Here is a 17,433-nt window from a genome sequence, read left to right as displayed (position 1 = left end):
GTGTGTGTGTGTGTGTGTGTGTGTGTGTGTGTGTGTGTGTGTGTGTGTACCACATCATCTTTATCTGTTCGTCTATCAGTGAACACTTGGGCTGCTTCCATATCTTGGCTGTTGTAAGTAATGCTGCAGTAAACATAGGGGTTCATATATCTTTCCAAGTTAGTGTTTCCATTTTCTTTGGGTAAATCCCAGTAGTGGAATTACTGGATCGTATGGTCATTCTATTTTTATTTATTTATTTTTTTAGAGAGAGGGAGAAAGGGGAGGGACAGAGAGAATCTTAAGCAGACTCTATGCCCATGCAGAGTCCGACATGGGGGTCCATCTCACCACCCTGAGATCCTGACCTGAAATCAAGAGTCAGACGCTTAACTGACGGAGACACCCAAGTGCCCCTATTTTTAATTTTTTGAGGAACATCCATACTCTTTTCCACAGTGGCTGCACCAGTTTGCATTCCCACCAACAGTGCACGAGAGTTCCTAATAGACTTTTTTTTTAGAGCAGTTTTTGGTTTATGGAAAGACTGCGCAGAAAGTATAGAGTTCCCACAATACTTCCTCTCCCCACCCCTAACACATCCTCAGTTTCTCCCATTATGAACTTGAGCCTTGGTGTGGTGCACTTGTTGCAATCAATGAACCAATATTGATACATTATTATTAACTAAAGTCCACAGTTTACATTTGAGTTAACTTTGTATTATGCAGTTCTAATGGGTTTTGACAAATGCTAATGCCAGATATCCACAATTGAAGTATCATACCGATTTACTGCCCTGAACGTCCCCTGTGCTGTACCTCATGGTTTTACTGTCTCCATAGTTTTGCCTTTTCCACAATGTTCTATAGTAGGAATCATAGACTATGAAGCCTTTTCAGACCGGCTTCTTTTACTTAGCGGTAGGCGTGTAAGATTCCTTCATTTCTTGTCAGGACTTGATAGCTCATTTCTTTTAAATGTGAATTTTCCGTTGTACAGATGTACCAGTTCCTTTATCCATCACCTATAGAAGGACATCTCAGTTGCTTCCCATTTTGGGCAACTAGGAATAAAACTGTTCTAAGCACTCCTGTGAAGGTTTGTGTAGATAGAAGTTTTCAACTCATTGGGGTAAATACTTAAGAACTTCTGCTATTTTAATTAGCTAAAGGCCAGTGTCAGAAAAAAATACATTGGAAAGCCCCTATGTTTAAAAATCAACCTATGATAGGTTTTATAGGTTTGTTTTTGGTTTTTTTTTTTTAAAGGAAAGGTAGAATGGATGTTCATTTCCTTTGCCTTTGAGTTGAAGGTGAATGACCATCAGATCTAAGTAAATTATAAAAAATGTTCCAGGTCTGAGGCAAGGCCAGGGAAATTGGAGCAGAGAGAGGCAGAACATGGGTAAGAGAAACTCTGCACTAGGAAGGGATAGTCACCACAGAACTAAAACCGCGTGCCACAGCCTTTGTTCTTTCCTTAGAAAATCCTAGGTATTCAGAGTTGGAAGGAACCTGAGGGGGAGTCAGCCATTGATTGTGAGATCATATACCATATACCATATCATACACCATATACCATCCATCATATTCTTATACCAAGAAAGAAAAAACACTGCCAGTTGACTGACGTGTCATCAGTGGTAGGACAGATCCTGATGTAAATGCTACTAACATATGAAGAAATGTAAGTCTTAGAACTGGTAAAATACACTATTCACCACAGATGGAGTAACAGGCATGGGACAAAGAACAGTATGATGCTCACGTATTTGGAGTGGCAGAAACTTGAAGGTTTTGCCTAATGGCTTTTATTCCTTCTGGAAAGTAAAGTCGGAGTTCATCTTCTGAGGAGGAGGAGCTAAAGGGAGGCCTTAGCAGCTCCGGAGTGGAAGGTCTTTGAGTGAGTCATTGACAGTAGTGGAACCCAGCAGACCCAGGAAATGGTAGAATGGCCGGGAAGCACTGAGGGTGCCCTGGGTTAGGGACACAAACTCATAGTGATACCAGACTACATGGCTGTGATCTGAGTCAGGAGTGGAGAGAGTGGACAGTGGCACAGTGGCTTCATCTAGGATTAAGGGTTTGCTGGGCAGGGCGACAGAAGAACAGTGGGCAGAGGTCTTGCAGACGCAGACTGTGAGATAGTACAGGGCCATAGGCGCGTGGCAGAGCCCATGCTGGAAGATGAGAAATGCAGGCCATGCGAAATGGGTAATGTAAAGGCCAACAGTAACATTTTGTGTTCCCCCCAGGATTGACTGGAAATACGTTTATAATGTTACTTACACTTCTTAGATAGACACCGAAAACTAGGTATAAACTCATTTTGCATAAAGACATTTACAAATTAAGTAGGAAAAAAACATTTTTTCAAAGAACAAGGTAGGGGCACCTGGGTGGCACAGTTGATTGAGCAGTCAACTCTTGGTTTTGGCTCAGGTCGTGATCTCAGGGTCGTGGGATCAAGCCCTGCATTGGGTTCCATACTCAGTGTGGAGTCTGCTTGAGATTTTCTCTCCCTCTCCCCCACCCCCACCCCCACCACCTCAAATAACTCAGTCAATCCTTTCGGGGCACCTGGGTGGTTCAGTCAGTTAAGCATCTGCCTTTGGCTCAGGTCATGATCTCAGGGTCCTGGGATCAAGCCCTGCATCGGGCTCCCTGCTGAGCTTCTTTCTCTCCCTCTGACACCACCGCCCCCTGCTCATGTGCTCTCTCTCAAATAAATAAAATCTTTTTTTAAAAAAAGGTAAATGTGGGCGCCTGGGTGGCTCAGTTGGTTAATCGACTGCCTTCGGCTCAGGTCATGATCCTGGAGTCCCGGGATCGAGTCCCACATCGGGCTCCCTGCTCAGCGGGGAGTCTGCTTCTCCCTCTGACCCTCCCCCCTCTCATGTGCTCGCTCTCTCTCTCTCACTGTCTCTCAAATAAATAAATAAAATCTTTTAAAAAAAAAAAAAAAAAAAAAAAATAAAAAAAGGTAAATGTTACGTCCTGGTTGTTCATGTTTCAAGTTCAAGATGGGAACGACTTGAGGCTCAAATTCTTTGCATTTCATCTGTCTGTGCTCCCTTAGGAATGCAGGGTTACTACGCAAATGACCTTCGCATTTGGCATGCTTATTAGTAATAATACAGCCCTATCAGGGCTGCCACTCAGCTCCCCTGCACCTTCTTTCTGTTGAAATTACTGTGGAACTTTTGTTTATGCAACACTCAGATGGCATTTTGGCTTTCACTTAATTCAAATGCATCATTTGCAAGTTAGCCCACCTGTATTCTTTTCCAGCAAATCTGTCATAGAGTGTGGTAGTGCTGTAGATGGCATCACCACAGATGCTTTAATTGGATAACACAGAATGCATGTGTGTGTGTGTGTGTGTGTATTGTCATCAGAATTAAAACAAAAATATATATAAATTGATGGGCATCTAAGATCCCTTAATTTGAGAAAACACTGGCCAAGAGCAGTGGTTCTCAAAGTGTGGTCCGGGGACTGCCAGCATCATCAGGTCAGTCACCTGGGAACTTGGTTGAGTCAAGTCTGATGTAAGCCAAAGTGTGAACTGCTGTGAACTGCTGCTCTACCCTAACTGAATCACCCGTTTTACAGATGAGGAAACTGTGGCCCAAAACCTGCTGCTCAGAATTGCAGTTAGTTTCTATGAAAACTGGGTCTCAAACCTGAACCTCTGGGCTTTAATCCATTTCTGTTTCCAAAGCACTACATTGTCATTTCTTTCTCAGTTTTTATTTTGTTTTCTTTGGTTGGGGTTGGATTTTAAAGAGTGTTCCTAAAGTTTTGGGTTCTTGTCATTTTGTTCCTTATAGTGCCAGAACCTACTAAGACCTGTTCAAGCCAGCCCCAACCTGCCGGTACCAGTACCAGCACTTGCACCAGCACTCTGTCCAGCAGCAGCAATGGCAAACGTGCATCTGCCAGCAGCCAGCAGCCAGCTGCGTCCCGTTACCTGCCTCGTGAGGTGCCTCCACGCTTCCGCCAGCAAGAACAGAAGCAGCTGTTAAAGAGAGGCCAGCCATTGCCTGCAGGGGCTCTGGCCAGTGTGAGCCCGACCCAGGGTGCTGGGCCTGCAGGGGTAAGCCCTCCTCCCCTCCCTGGAGCCGGCGCACAGCAGCATCCCAGTAAGCTCCAACCAGGTAAAAATACATAGAATGAGGCATTCCTTTTATCAGAACCGGTGTGCTATTTTCAACTTTGCTGTACAGTGATACAAATAGACATATATTGGTCCATATTCACTATATGCATATAATGAAGTGAGCTAGCTAGCTAGAAGGTGGATAGATTCATTTCAGTTAAATTTTATTTTATTTTTTTAAGATTTTATTTGAGGGCGCCTGGGTGGCTCAGTTGGTTAAGCGACTGCCTTCGGCTCAGGTCATGATCCTGGAGTCCCGGGATCGAGTCCCACATCGGGCTCCCTGCCCAGCAGGGAGTCTGCTTCTCCCTCTGACCCTCTTCCCTCTCGTGCTCTCTATCTCTCATTCTCTCTCAAATAAATAAATAAAATCTTTAAAAAAAAAAAAAAGATTTTATTTGAGAGAGAGAGTGAGCGCACGAACGGGGGGTGGGTGCAGAGGGAGAGGGAGAAGCAGGCTCCCCATTAAGCAGGGAGCCTGATGCGGGGCTCCATCCCAGGACTCACCTGAGCCGAAGGCAGATGCTTAACTGACTGAGCCATGCAGGTGCCCCTCAATTGAATTTTAAAATTCAGTTCTGTTTCCTCCTACTTCTGTATATTATTTCTCATCGGTTTTCCGATGGGATTAGCTCCTTCAGCTAAGTTTGTTTCTCACCAGAAACTAGAGGTCTGCACAAGCGTACATGTGCATCTGTCAAGGCAGATGCCATAGAATCCTGTGGTGACAACTCTTAACGAAACCTTCCTGCCCATTTCCGAGGCCGGCCCGTGACTGTGCCTGCGCTCTCTGCGGGGAGGTCACGGCGTTTGATCGGGAGTGGGTGCTTCTGTCACTTGTTCAGCCAAACCTGCCAGGTCTCGTGCTCAGCCCCTGCGTGTCTGGGGTTCTGAGCCCCCTGCTTCTTGCTGGCATCCTTGCCTGCCGTTGGACACCAGCTTTCTCTTGACCCCTAAGAGAAATCCCCATCCGTCCGTTTGCTTTACCAAAGTGTTAGAGAAATTTTTGGAAGAGAGCAGAGTACATGTGTTCAGCTGCTGTGTTTCCCTGTTATTTTCTTAAATCGTTCCGTTTCGAATGATTTCACGATCAGCAATGGTGCTGGTATGGACACCGTATTTGCTGATGGTAGTGAGACTCAGGCCTCAGAAGCAAGGAGGCTTCTTACATTAGATCGGAATCTAAGAGAAACCTGCCACAAGCTATATTAATACTTCTTTCATGTGCTGCTTTCTAACATAGAGAATAATTCCAACATGGCTTAAGAGTTGGGTTTTTTTTTAAGATTTTATGTATGTATTTGACAGAGAGGGGAGAGAGAACACAAGCAGGGGAAGTGGGAGAGGGAGAAGCAGACTCTCTGCTGAGCAGGGAGCCCGATGCGGGGCTCAATCCCAGGACCCTGAGATCATGACCTGAGCCGAAGGCAGACGCTTAATGACTGAGCCTCCCAGGCATCCATGGCTTAAGAGTATTAATAGCAGTATTTCTCAAAACTCCGACTTTGTAGTATCTTTGAAACAAATATTTTTAGCTTGGCCATATGTCTTTAAATAGTCTTGACTCTCATCTGCTGAATTCCTGGTAGAGGGTATGTAGGTCAGTGGTTCTCAGCAAAAAGCAAGGAAAAAAAAAATTATCAAATATAGTCATTGACCAAGAGTATAGTCCATCTACTTCACCACAAGCAGTTATTATCAAACAGTTACTTTCTACACTGAAACATGGTCCTTAGGAAAATCTTAACACAGACAAGGAGTGTGTAGTCATCCCTAAATAGCTTGGTGTCTTAACTTCAGATGCTTGTTTTGAAAAACTGGAAAAGAACTATAACAACCCTGCTTTTTTCAGGCCTTATCCCATTGTTACATGATTAGTTGGCAGGACCACATCAGAGTTCCCATCAGATGCTGTTGGTGCAAGATGTTACCAGGACTTTCTTAGATAAGTAGAAAATAAGGAATTGCTTCACATTTGGGGGTTGAAAATAATATCCTTTATTAAAATATTGGTCTCTGTAAATAGCCTCTGGAAAGCTATTTCTAGTTTATTATAGTTAAAGATAGATAGATAGATAGATATAGGGGGAGACTAAATCAGCATTTTCTGTATAAACATCTCAGAAAATGGAATCAATCTATATTATATTAATAAAATAAGAAATGACTGATTTTTGGCTCCCAAACAAAAGTCTTCATTTTATACCAATTCCATCTCTTTCCCAACAGTTGCTGGTATCATAGCCAGATGAACCTTTCTGATTCAGGTCCCTTCAAAACCTGTCCTGCCTTGCTAGTTCCTACTGCACAAAGTCTCACTTTCTCTGCCTGGCTGTCAAGACAGCCTTGTCTAGTCAGCGTTTTCCCTTCTATTCTATTTGGCTTACTTTCCATTCTACCAGCACTGTTTCCTCACTGTGTCACAAATACGCCAGGCTCAGTGTTGTCTGTCCCAGTACGTGCATGCACCTGATGGCCTCCCCCTTCCTTTCTGTCCGGGTCATCACGGTCCTGCCCCACGAAGCCCCTTCCGTGCTTCCATTCTCTGCTCCTCTTGCTGCAGGAAGGTGCTCAGTCTGCAAATACATCTTCACCTTCATGGCACACTGTGCAGCCTACATTGTTTGCTGATTAATTGTAAGAGTCTCAGGTCTTGATTAAATTGAAAGTATCCTATCAAGAGTCTCACTTTCCTATGGTATCACCAGCCTAGTGGGGTGGAATGAGCTCTGCACTGTGGGGCGGGGGGGTGTCCTGGCAGCTATAGCACTGGTCATACCCCCCACCTAGGACTTCATTCTCATCCAAAATCACAGGTCTGAACCTCTCAGGACCTCTAATCTCTAAGGTCTCTTCCCTTTAATTTCTGAGTCAAATATTGTTCCAAAGAGCTTGTTTTGTTTGATTTTGTCCATGGAGACATTGCGGGAACTCCGTCTGGTGTTGTTCGGGAATCAGCACGGGGATTGCAGGGGGGCAGCAACGCGCATGGAGGCAGCATGGCTGTGGGGTCAGGAGACAGGCTGGTGCAGCCACGGCCTAATAAAGTTTCCAGACCCATGACCTCCTGTGTGACTTTGACCAAGTCACTTTCACGGCCTGCCCTCTAGAGTTCTCACCTGTGACCTGGGGGGATTCCTACTCTATAGGACTCCGAGGGTGAGATATTTCTTTGGTACTCAGCAGAGGGCCTTGCAATATAGTAAGTGCTCCATAAGTGCATCAAATATGTGCCCGTCTTTGACATGCTATTATGGAGCAGCAGTTGTTTCTTAAGCTTGCAGAATTTTTAAAATGAATAAATTCCTCACAGTGCAATAAAGCTTTCTTATCCTAGGGGCGCCTGGGTGGCTCATTCGGTTAAGTGTCTGCCTCTAGCTCAGGTCATGATTGGGATCAGGCCCCGCATCGGGCTCCCTGCCCAGTGGGGAGCCTGCTTCTCCCTCTCCTTCTGCCTGCCGTTCCCCCTGCTTGTGCGCTCGCTCTCTCTCTCAAATAAATAAATCTTTAAAAAAAAGCTTTCTCATCTTTCTCTGACCTGTGTACATTTTGAAATTTCAGCTATCCTTCCCAGAGTTGAAGCATTCTGTGAACTTTTTCATGGTGCAAGTTACTTACTAAATTCATATCCAGGTGAAATCCGGAAGAGTAGCCACATTTTCTTGCTACATTGAAAGTTTTCTAGGTACTGCTTCAAGTAAAAGCTTGTATGATTTTTTTTTTTTTTAAATAATACATAGATTGTCACTGAGTTTGATTCTGGGTCAGCAGGTTTCCACCCCTGTAGCCACACCTGAAAAACGCAGTTTTGTTCATGATTCCATTCCTCTGACAGTAAGGTTAAGTTAAAAAGTAGGAATGTTCGGTCACTGAACTAAGATCGAGTTACCCAAGCAGGGAGCGGGTAAGTGACTCATCCTTAAGATTTTAACAGCAGACCATTTCTCGTGAAAAGAAAATTGGAAAGGGAGTATTTCAGCCCAGCGCATTAATTTCTGTTTTTCCCAAGTGTATCAGCATGTGGACTCTTTTTCACCCAACAAAGGTATAGTGTGATTGGCAAAGATTAAAGAAGGTTAAATATCCCTGGAAAGAATCAGTGGACTTTGAATCACCTTTATCATAGCTTTAAGAAGTTACAGTGAAAACCTGCTATAACTTAATTAATGAGCATCCTGGTTCTCTCCCATCTGAGTGCAGGGCCGTTTGCCTTACTTCCTCCTCCCTGTGGAGGGACTGTCACAGTGTTTGCTGGAGTAAGGGAGAGCGGCCTTGTCCACCCCAGGATATACAGAAAAGCACTTGTAGGTACCAGTGAACAGTGTAGGTGTGTAAAGAATTGAAAACTGAAGGCATACTCGTTTGAGCCCAGCAAGCGTAGCTACATGTTCTGCACTGTTACGTAAGGCAGTGGTAGCATATGCGAAGAGACCCAGACTCACAGTCATTTCTGTATTCGTTCTTTTCCTTTATGTTCCACATGCTTTTGAAAAGGATATGTCAGTAGATCAGTCTGGCTCTTAAAGTTTTGTTATGATTCACCTTGTAATTTACAGTAATCTGTCAAACTTGTTCATATGGAAAAATTGCATTGCCAGTTTTTGCCATTTTTTGACAAGCTGATACGCTCGCTTAATACTCTTGCACCATGTCTTTCCTCATCAGAATGCCTAGGCAGTAGTCCCACACACAGCTTGCATACCTTTGACAGGAGGAGAGGCTAACCTGCCGGAACTGTGGTCTCTTCAAGCATGTCTGCATTAAGTCACCAAGCAAAACATTTCTTGAATGCCTACTAAGTATAGGGATACATAGTCATGCCTAAGTGGGTTGGGGTGCCAGTAAGAGATAACGGGGGGGGCACATGCCCATTAACCCAGACCGAGGATGGGGGACTGCCAAGGAAGGCTTTTCCATGGAGGAAGACTTTCCCATGGAGGCGACCTGAGCTGAGTTTTGGATTAGCTGTGAAAGGCAGGTGATAGAGCAGCCTCCGTGGGGGATGAAGGTGGTTCAGTGTGGCTGAAGTGCAGGGGGCAGTAAGGGGAGATGGGGCTGCAAAGGTAGCTGTTAGTATTACTAAGTAAAGCAATAAACTAGCACAAAAACTTACTGTGATTACCCAGTCACATCAAATTCATATTCAAAGCTATCCCAGCACATGGCTTTTGGAACTTGGTAGGCTAATTCTAAAGTTCATCTAGAAGAGTAAAGGTACATAAATAGAATGGTCAAGAAAATTTTTAAAAAGAGTAATGAGCTATCAAATAGAGCCACGATCCTCCAGTAATTAACTACAACTGCGTGTTACTGGGGCAAGACTAAACAAATTGATGAGATACACTGGAGGGACCAGGGAAAACACATACACGCACACACACATACGTGCGTGTGCACACACACACGCACACGCACTCACACGCACACAGAGGTTTAGGTTAGTATGGTGTGGCCTCCCAAACTACTGGGAAAGTGGCAGCTCCCGTCAACACAGTGCTAGAAAACCATACACGAAACAAACATGAAAACTGTCAGAGGTGACACAGGAGAACATTTCCAGATTGTGGCCTGAAATTTTCTCTTAGGCAAGAAGCCGTGAAAAGGAAAGCCTGACAATGTTGAGTGTATGAAAGTTACAGACTTTTTTGTACAATCCCATAAATAAAACCTGAGAGGAAATACCAAGCCTTCCTATAAATCAACAAGGAAAAAAACAGTCCAAATAGGAGAATGGGCAAAGAATGTGAACAGGCAGATCGTAAAGCTACTACAAATGAGTCCTAAACATTTTGAGAGAGAGTATTATTTGTGACCAGGAGGAAAATAAGTGAAAATGAAAACAACAGTGATATACCATTTTTCACTTACCAAACGGCCAAAACTTGAAAATCTGTTGTAATACCAGCAGTACTGTTGATTGAGTGCTTACTATGTGCTAGATCCAAGGGCTTCACACATTATTAATTTTTTAGTCTTCACAGCAAGACTCCAGAACAACTCCACCTGACTGGTGAGGGCGTGGGAAGGGGCAACTCTGATTTGCTGCAGGTAGGGATGTAACTAGTGTGGCCACTAGGGAGGGCAGTTTGGTAGAATTTATAAAAATTTTAGGTGGTCCTATCTCCTGACCCAGCTCTTCTTTTTATTTTGTTTATTTATTTTTAAGTAGGCTCCATACCCAGCATGGAGCCCAACGCAGGGCTTGGACACACAACCCTGAGATCCAGACCTGAGCTGAGCTCAGGAGTCAGGGGTTAACCAACTGAGCCACCTAGGCGCCCCCCCTGACCCAGCTGTTCTAACTGGGAATACATCTCTTTTGCCCTCCCAGTCCCTATTGCTCAGCGGCTGTCGCTTGCCCTGTGGCATGAGCCTAGCGGTAGGTGAGTTGAGAATGTCAAAAGGCAAGAGGGACAAACTGTCAACTGCTGTCTCTTTGAAGGAACATTATTAACCTTCCAGTGACTGACATTGTGCTTTGCCACACGGAGAAAAAGCATGACCTGTGTTTGGAAACCAGTGGAACTTCTGCTGGGTTTCAGGTCTTCTGTCACTGGCAGTATCCAAAGAGATGTACTCAAGAGTTGTCAGTGGTGGAGAGGGGCTCCTGCAAAATGAGACGGAGAGGCCAGGGTTCCTCCCAGCCCCCGTCCAGGTTCCCTATTTAAGCAACATTTGTCTTGAAATAAAACATTGGCCTTCTAAAAAAATAATGCAGGGGAAAAATTGATTTTTTAATTCATGTATGAATTTGGAGGGGAGCTCATGTAGCCAATTGGCAAACACGTGTAACTGGTAAGATAAGTGGTAGTATGTAAATGTAGTGAATCACAGGATTCAGGTTCCAGAAAAATGTCATTTTGTCATGTGATTTTCTAGGCAAGATTTGCAGGTCTGCTGCATAGCTCTAGCTCCAAACACTTGAGAGCTTTTGTCTTTAAAAAAAAAAAAAACACCTCTTTTTCATTGTGCTAAAGGCAGAACAATGTATTGTTTTGGTGACTGCTTTGTACATTTATAAACAGAGGCTTTGATTAATATGCAGTAGGGGAGTGTTTCCTTCTTAGATCTTTTTTAGATAGAGGCAGGAAAGTAATTAAGAAGTTGGACACTTGCCAGTTTACATATGGGGCTCGGTTAGAATATTATCGCCAGTGTTGGTATGCCAAATGTTTCAGGGTTGTTTAGGAAAAGCGAGAAGGAAGAAGGAACGCACAACAAAGGCGGTATGAAAGAGCAGCATTTATTTGCATGCAGCCAGTAGGCATTATGCCCTTATTCTTTTGGCTGATTTTCAGGACAGCAGAAGAGGGGCCCTGGCGCTCCCTGTAGCTGGTCCTGAAGTGCAAACGTTGGTGACAATCGAAAGAATTTAAAGAGGAAGGAAGATCGGTTTAGTGTCAGCTGCAATTAGATAATCAGAGCTTTCAAATCCCCTCCGTGGACGCCTCCCCCTCGCTGAAGGGGATGAATCGGATACCTCCCGGAGCGGAAAGGGCACGGTCGGCCCCTGCCCCGCGGGCGCCCGCAGGTTGCCGGGGCGCAGGCCGGCGCGGGAGTCCGCTGGCGGCGCCACAGCGGGAGGCTCCTGCGGCGCGCGGCCGACATGGTGGAGCTGCGCGCCCCGGCCGGCTCGCCAGGTAGCCGGCTCGCCAGGTAGCGTCTCCCCGGGCTGGGGCGGCCCCGGCCCGCAGCTACCCCACCCCCGGCGGCGCGGAGCAGGAGAGGGAGCGCGGCGGCGGGGGCAGCAGCTCTGCGCCCGGGGCCCTTGGCTGCGGCTCCGACTGGATAAAATGGCGTCTTGGAAGGGAGCCGCCGGCTAGCACCGTGCGGCACCTTCGCCGCCGCGGCGCCCACTACCCTGACCACGACCGTGACCCCTGCTCTCCCCGCAGCTCTCCCCCGCTTCGCGAGCTCCCGGCGCGCCCTCCCCAAGCGCCAAGCAGCGCCTTCTGCCCCGCGTTTTGTCGCCGTGCTAATAGGTTCTTAACCTGGAGGAAGCAAGCTCGTCCCACTGCTGCTTTGCAGAAAACACAGGCCCGAAAGCGGAGTCTTGTGCACACTTGGAGTATTGTTCCCAGTAAACCTTTTATTCTGGTCTGCATTTCATAGTTCCTTGCATTTGTGGAAGTTGACAGATGAAATGTTTAGAGTCTGTCCCGCGATGGAATTCTGAATTCAAAGCGCTTTCTCCGTGAGATTCTTGCACACAGTAAATGCAGTGGATGGGGAGGCATCTTTGCCTCTCAAAAGCTGAAAACAGTTGTTAACATTTATCCTGCGTCTTGAAAGACAAGTGGCAGGGAACTTGTGTTATCAGTAAGCATTAGGAAACATTTTCCAGTAGGGGAAAGCATTCGGAATTACTTCGTTTAATGTATGGTTTACTCTTTTGTCATTTCAGTTCCAGGGACTGTGGTCATGAAGCATGAACTCTATGCTCTTGTCGGTGTTAGTACTAATTAAGCATTATGCACACTTCTGAGGAAATCTTGTCCACACTTCCCTATCTGATGAATTTGATACCTCATTAAAATTTTGCTTACTCTAGCTCCTGGAAGCTCTTCATTAAATACTTTTCCTTGAAAATTTTATCTTTATATGGTAACATTTTGGAGCTTAAAAAAAAGTTTTTCTCTTTAAATCATGTTATTATATAATCCTTTTTAAATTAATCACTTAAGGCCGTTATGTTGCTTAGATTTTTATAGAGATATCTAGTTTTAGAATGTGTAGACCATTTAAACAGCAGAAGAAAAGAGAATTTAACATAATACACAAACTTCATTACTTTTTTCTTTTTAAGGCTTTTTTTAGGGGGAATTATTTTGATGGTAGAATGGTGGAGTGGAAGGAGCACTAGATGCAGCTTTCAGTTCCGTCCTTACTGCTTATTAGTTATAACACTGTCTCCAAGTTTGACCTCTCTGAGCCTCTGTTTCCCCATCTGTAAAATGGACATAATTTGTTAAGGTTCAGTTAATTCAATGTGGGTGGAGATACTTCAGAATTTCAAAGTGTTATGCGATGGATATGACAACCCTTAGTTATAAACTCTCTCAGACTTGTTGTATATTACAGGTATGGATTTTAGCCTTTCAGAGCTCCTGGGCTATACAGGAGAGTCTAGAATACCTATAAGAGAATTCAGTCTTGGTTTACTTCAGAGCTTTCTTTCATTTCAAAATGCTTGCTCCTACAAGTCAGTCATTTCACAAAATTTCTTCCCTATAATTCTCTCTTTTAGACTAGAACTAAAACATAGATTTGTGAATTGATAACACAGTCAAGAGACTTTGGTTTATGCAAAGTGTGTTATTCAAATATTGTCGGAGCCATAAAGTTCTCTTAAGAATAATGGTGTGCCTTAAACATAAAGAGAATAATGAATGGTCTTTTAAATTGTCATTTTTAGAATAAATTATCGTATCAGAATATGTTATGATGGTAGGTGGTGGCAGCGGCAGAGGTGGTGCTGGTGATGAACGTGGTGGCGATGGTGGTGAGGAGGAGGGGGAGAGACATTTAGGGATTCCCTGGAACAGAGTTGCCCAAACCGTGCTCCTCAGAGACCCGCAGAAGACTTGAAAGGAGTCTGAGTGGGGAGGAGACAGTGGGAGTGGATGCAGCCTAATTTTCCAGGCTCTAGGGTTAACACCTCCATGTGTTGGCAATATCAGCTCCACTGTTTGTGTTTTGTTGCTTGTGTTGTTTTTACCTCTGTGCTGAAAAGACTGTGGTGAGTGGTATTTTCAAATCCACTTGAGTCTATAGTCGAAAACCATAACTGTTGCATTAAAATCATAACTTTTTGCTTTAGTGTTTGAGACCTTTCAAGTGTTTAAAAAGACTTTTATAGGGCGCCCGGGTGGCTCAGTTGGTTAAGCGACTGCCTTTGGCTCAGGTCATGATCCTGGAGTCCCGGGATCGAGTCTCGCATTGGGCTCCCTGCTCAGCGAGGAGTCTGCTTCTCCCTCTGGCCCTCCCCCTTCTCATGTGCTCTCTCTCTCTCTCTCTCATTCTCACTCTCTCAAAATAAATAAATCTTTAAAAAAAATAAAATAAAAACTTTTATATTCAAGCTGTTATTTCTTTTTAAGATTTTATTTATTTATTTGAGAGAGGGAACACAAGCAGGGGGCAGGGCAGAGGAGAGGGAGCAGCAGACTCCCCACTGAGCAGGGAGCCCGATGCAGGGCTCCATCCCAGGACCCCGGGATCATGGCCTGAGCCGAAGGCAGACACTTAACCGACTGAGCCACCCAGGCGCCCCTCAAACTATTATTTTTTTAAATATTAGAGTAATAGGACACAGTTGTTTCTCATTGTCAAACTTCTTGAGCAGGAAAAATAAATGACAAAACAAGATAGAAGTGAAAGAAGGGGACTAAGGAAAATCTAAGGCATGGAGCGAAGCCTGTCATGCCCGTGTCGATCGTGGCCTGGGGTTCTCTTTGCAAAGAGCGTCCCTGCGGCACTGAGAATGTATCAGAACTGGGAGCACCAAGGAGTAGGGCCAAAAATCAGAAGTACAGCACCACAGTGTAGAAGTAGTTTTACTATTCACCCTTAGCTTTTTGGTTTCTATATATTTAAATAGTGCCCACAAAAGTACTTTTCTTAGGTAATTGCTTCTATGATTTTGGATGTCTGAGAGTTTAATCACAATGAAAACCATCATAGTAATTGTCTCTTTCACATTTTTCCTTACCTACTGTTTTCGTTACAACTGAAAACATTTAAGTAGAAAACTAGTTTTAGTGACTTAGGTAGTAAGTAATAAACCATTGATAGATGAGTAGCCAATTACCTTGTTAGCCTCCTCTCAGCCCCTCCAAAGAGTTCCATGTATAAGAATCTCCAGTCTTTGCAGTCTTGAGGACAAAAGCCCTTGTTTCAAAGTGGATGCAGGCAGTTCCGTGCAGCGGTGAGGCCTGAGCCTCTTGGGAGCCCCGTGGTAGCGGTGTCGCCTCCCCTTTGTTGCCTCCGTGCCAGAGCACAGAGCCACATGCCATTCAGCAGAACACTCTTCCAAGTCACTTTACTGAGACCTTTCTTCATCTGCTTTCATCTCTTCCGTCCTTTTGCTCTTCTCCTCTAGTCTTCTCACTCCTTTTTGCCCCTTCCTACTGTTCATCCCTCGTTCCAGAATGTTCAGCTCACCTCTGAATTCCGAGCACTTGTCTCCTGGTGCGTACCACTTGCAGACGTGTTCTTGCTTTTGAGGAAAAGGGTACTGCTCAGTGACAGCACCTAGATTTCTCAGCTACAGCTGTTAGCTACAGCTCCCACTTGCCCGGGCTATGGAGGAGGGTGACAGGCCTGGAGAGGAGACAGGAGTGGCAGTGAGGGCCTTTTAAGGAGCTGGATAAAGCACCTGCAGTGTTGGGCTAGTCCACACAGAGACCAGGGGGGACATGGGCACACCCTGCACTAATGAGCTGAAACACTCACATCTGAGCTTCTGGCTTATTTCTCCCAGGATGTTGGGGCATACCTGCATGGATGTCTTGCAACCATCCCAGACTCACCTGGTCAAGTGTGCACCCATCACCTCCCTTCCCCAGCCTTTCCTTCCCAGAATTACTCTTATTCCAGTACTCCCGAGCTCAGTGGTTGGCACTGTCATCCACTCAGGACCCAAACCCCACATCTGGACATCACTCTTGAATCCTCCTCTCCTGTTCCCCACATGTCCAGTCTTTCACCAGGTCGTGTGAATTCTTAAATATAACTCCATCTCTCCATCTCCTATAACAAGGCCTTCAGATTAGATTATTACCATCTTAGCCTCAACTACGGCCACCAAAGTGGGGAATAGAGAAAAATTAGCATTTGTTTTTATTTTTTAATATAAAAAGTAAGGAAGGAATTCTGGTGTTCTAATTCTAATATTAATTCTACAGCCTGATGCATGTATCTTCTGGTCATCCAGTCCTGGGTCCCAGGTGTCATATATATGCATGGTGCAGTCTCCTGGGGTGGGGGTAGGAGTGTGGTCTCACGGCCGCAGTCATTCCTTCTTGCCCTCTGTGTTCTGTGCCAGGGGCAGCTCGTGTGGGCTCTCAGTTATATTTTCGTAGACCTGACTGCCCTGAACTGGGCAGTCTTAGCATTGCTGTTATCTGGGGAAATGGGGACTAAAGGCAAACATCTTTGGTACCATACAAATTTCTGGCCATCTCCTGGCAAATTAATTGGCATTCTGTCAAAGATAACTCAGTTATTGGGACGCCTGGGTGGCTCAGTCAGTGAAGCGTCTGCCTTCGGCTCAGGTCATGATCCCAGGGTCCTGGGATCGACTCCCACATCGGGCTCCTTGCTCATCGGGGAGCCTGCTTCTCCCTCTGCCTGCCGCTCCCCCTGCTTGTGCGCTCACGCTCTCTCTGACAAATAAATAAAATCTTAAAAAAAAAGATAACTCAGGTATCTTTGACAAGGGGCTAGATGTTCCAAACATGCTAATGTGTAGAAAATGAAAACTTTTGTTTATTTTTAACATAAAAAATACAGGAGGGATGCTTTACTAATCCTTGCTGTATATAATCTGGGCTTTCTGTTGGTCATCCTGCGTGGGTCTCATCCCACACGTGTGCTCATTTCTTTGTTTTGTTGGAGCAGCATTTGAAAGTCAATTGCAGATATCATAACCCTTAAATATCCCCTATATACAAAGATGTACAGTTGTAGTATGGTTATATAAGAGAACAAATTTAGGAAATTTAACTTTGGTATAATCCTATTATCTAATGTATCTAAATTTAATACATTTAAATTTCACCAGTTGTCCCAAATAATGCCATTGAAGCAGTTGAATTGTCTATGTATATATATATATATAGAGAGAGAGAGAGAGAGAGATGTATCTATATATACTTTTTTAAGTTTTATTTTTTAGTAATCTCTGCACTCAAGGTGGGGCTCAAAGTCACAACCCCAAGATAAGAGTCGAATGCTCTTCCAACCGAACCAGCCAGGCGCCCCTCTCTATGTTTGTTGATGCCCACCTCCACAAATAATGATAGGGTGCACTACTTCAGAATTGTTTCTGACAGTAAACTAATAGCTCAGTGTGATGTATAGTCCCTGGCTTTTTAATTTTTTTTTTCATTCATAATTTTCAGAGAAATACCTAGAACCTGCCCTTGGAAAGAGAGCTTTTATTTATTTATTTTAAAAAATATTTTATCTATTTATTTGACAGAGAGACAGCGAGAGAGGGAACACAAGCAGGCGGAGTGGGAGAGGGAGAAGCAGGCCTCCCGCAGAGCAGGGAGCCTGATGTGGGGC

At 44.7% G+C, this 17,433-nt stretch overlaps 1 protein-coding gene across 3 annotated transcripts in view; it reads left to right on the top strand.

Annotated features, from left to right (window-relative positions):
• TNRC6C (trinucleotide repeat containing adaptor 6C) overlaps positions 1-17,433 on the top strand; it is a 151,345-nt gene that overhangs the window by 69,955 nt on the left and 63,957 nt on the right. For all 3 annotated transcript variants that reach the window (XM_025859648.2, XM_025859647.2, XM_073886164.1), the window contains exon 4: positions 3,815-4,141. In XM_025859648.2, coding sequence (XP_025715433.2) covers positions 3,815-4,141 — 327 coding nt within the window. The remainder of the gene's footprint in view (positions 1-3,814; positions 4,142-17,433) is intronic.

Source organism: Callorhinus ursinus, unplaced genomic scaffold, assembly GCF_003265705.2.
Source record: "Callorhinus ursinus isolate GAN/ISIS: 27379988/994484 unplaced genomic scaffold, GSC_fseal_2.0 scaffold68, whole genome shotgun sequence".
Classification (NCBI taxonomy): Eukaryota; Metazoa; Chordata; class Mammalia; order Carnivora; family Otariidae; genus Callorhinus; species Callorhinus ursinus.
The sequence above is the reverse complement of the archived record's forward strand: the minus strand, read 5'-3'. Positions and strand labels throughout refer to the sequence as shown.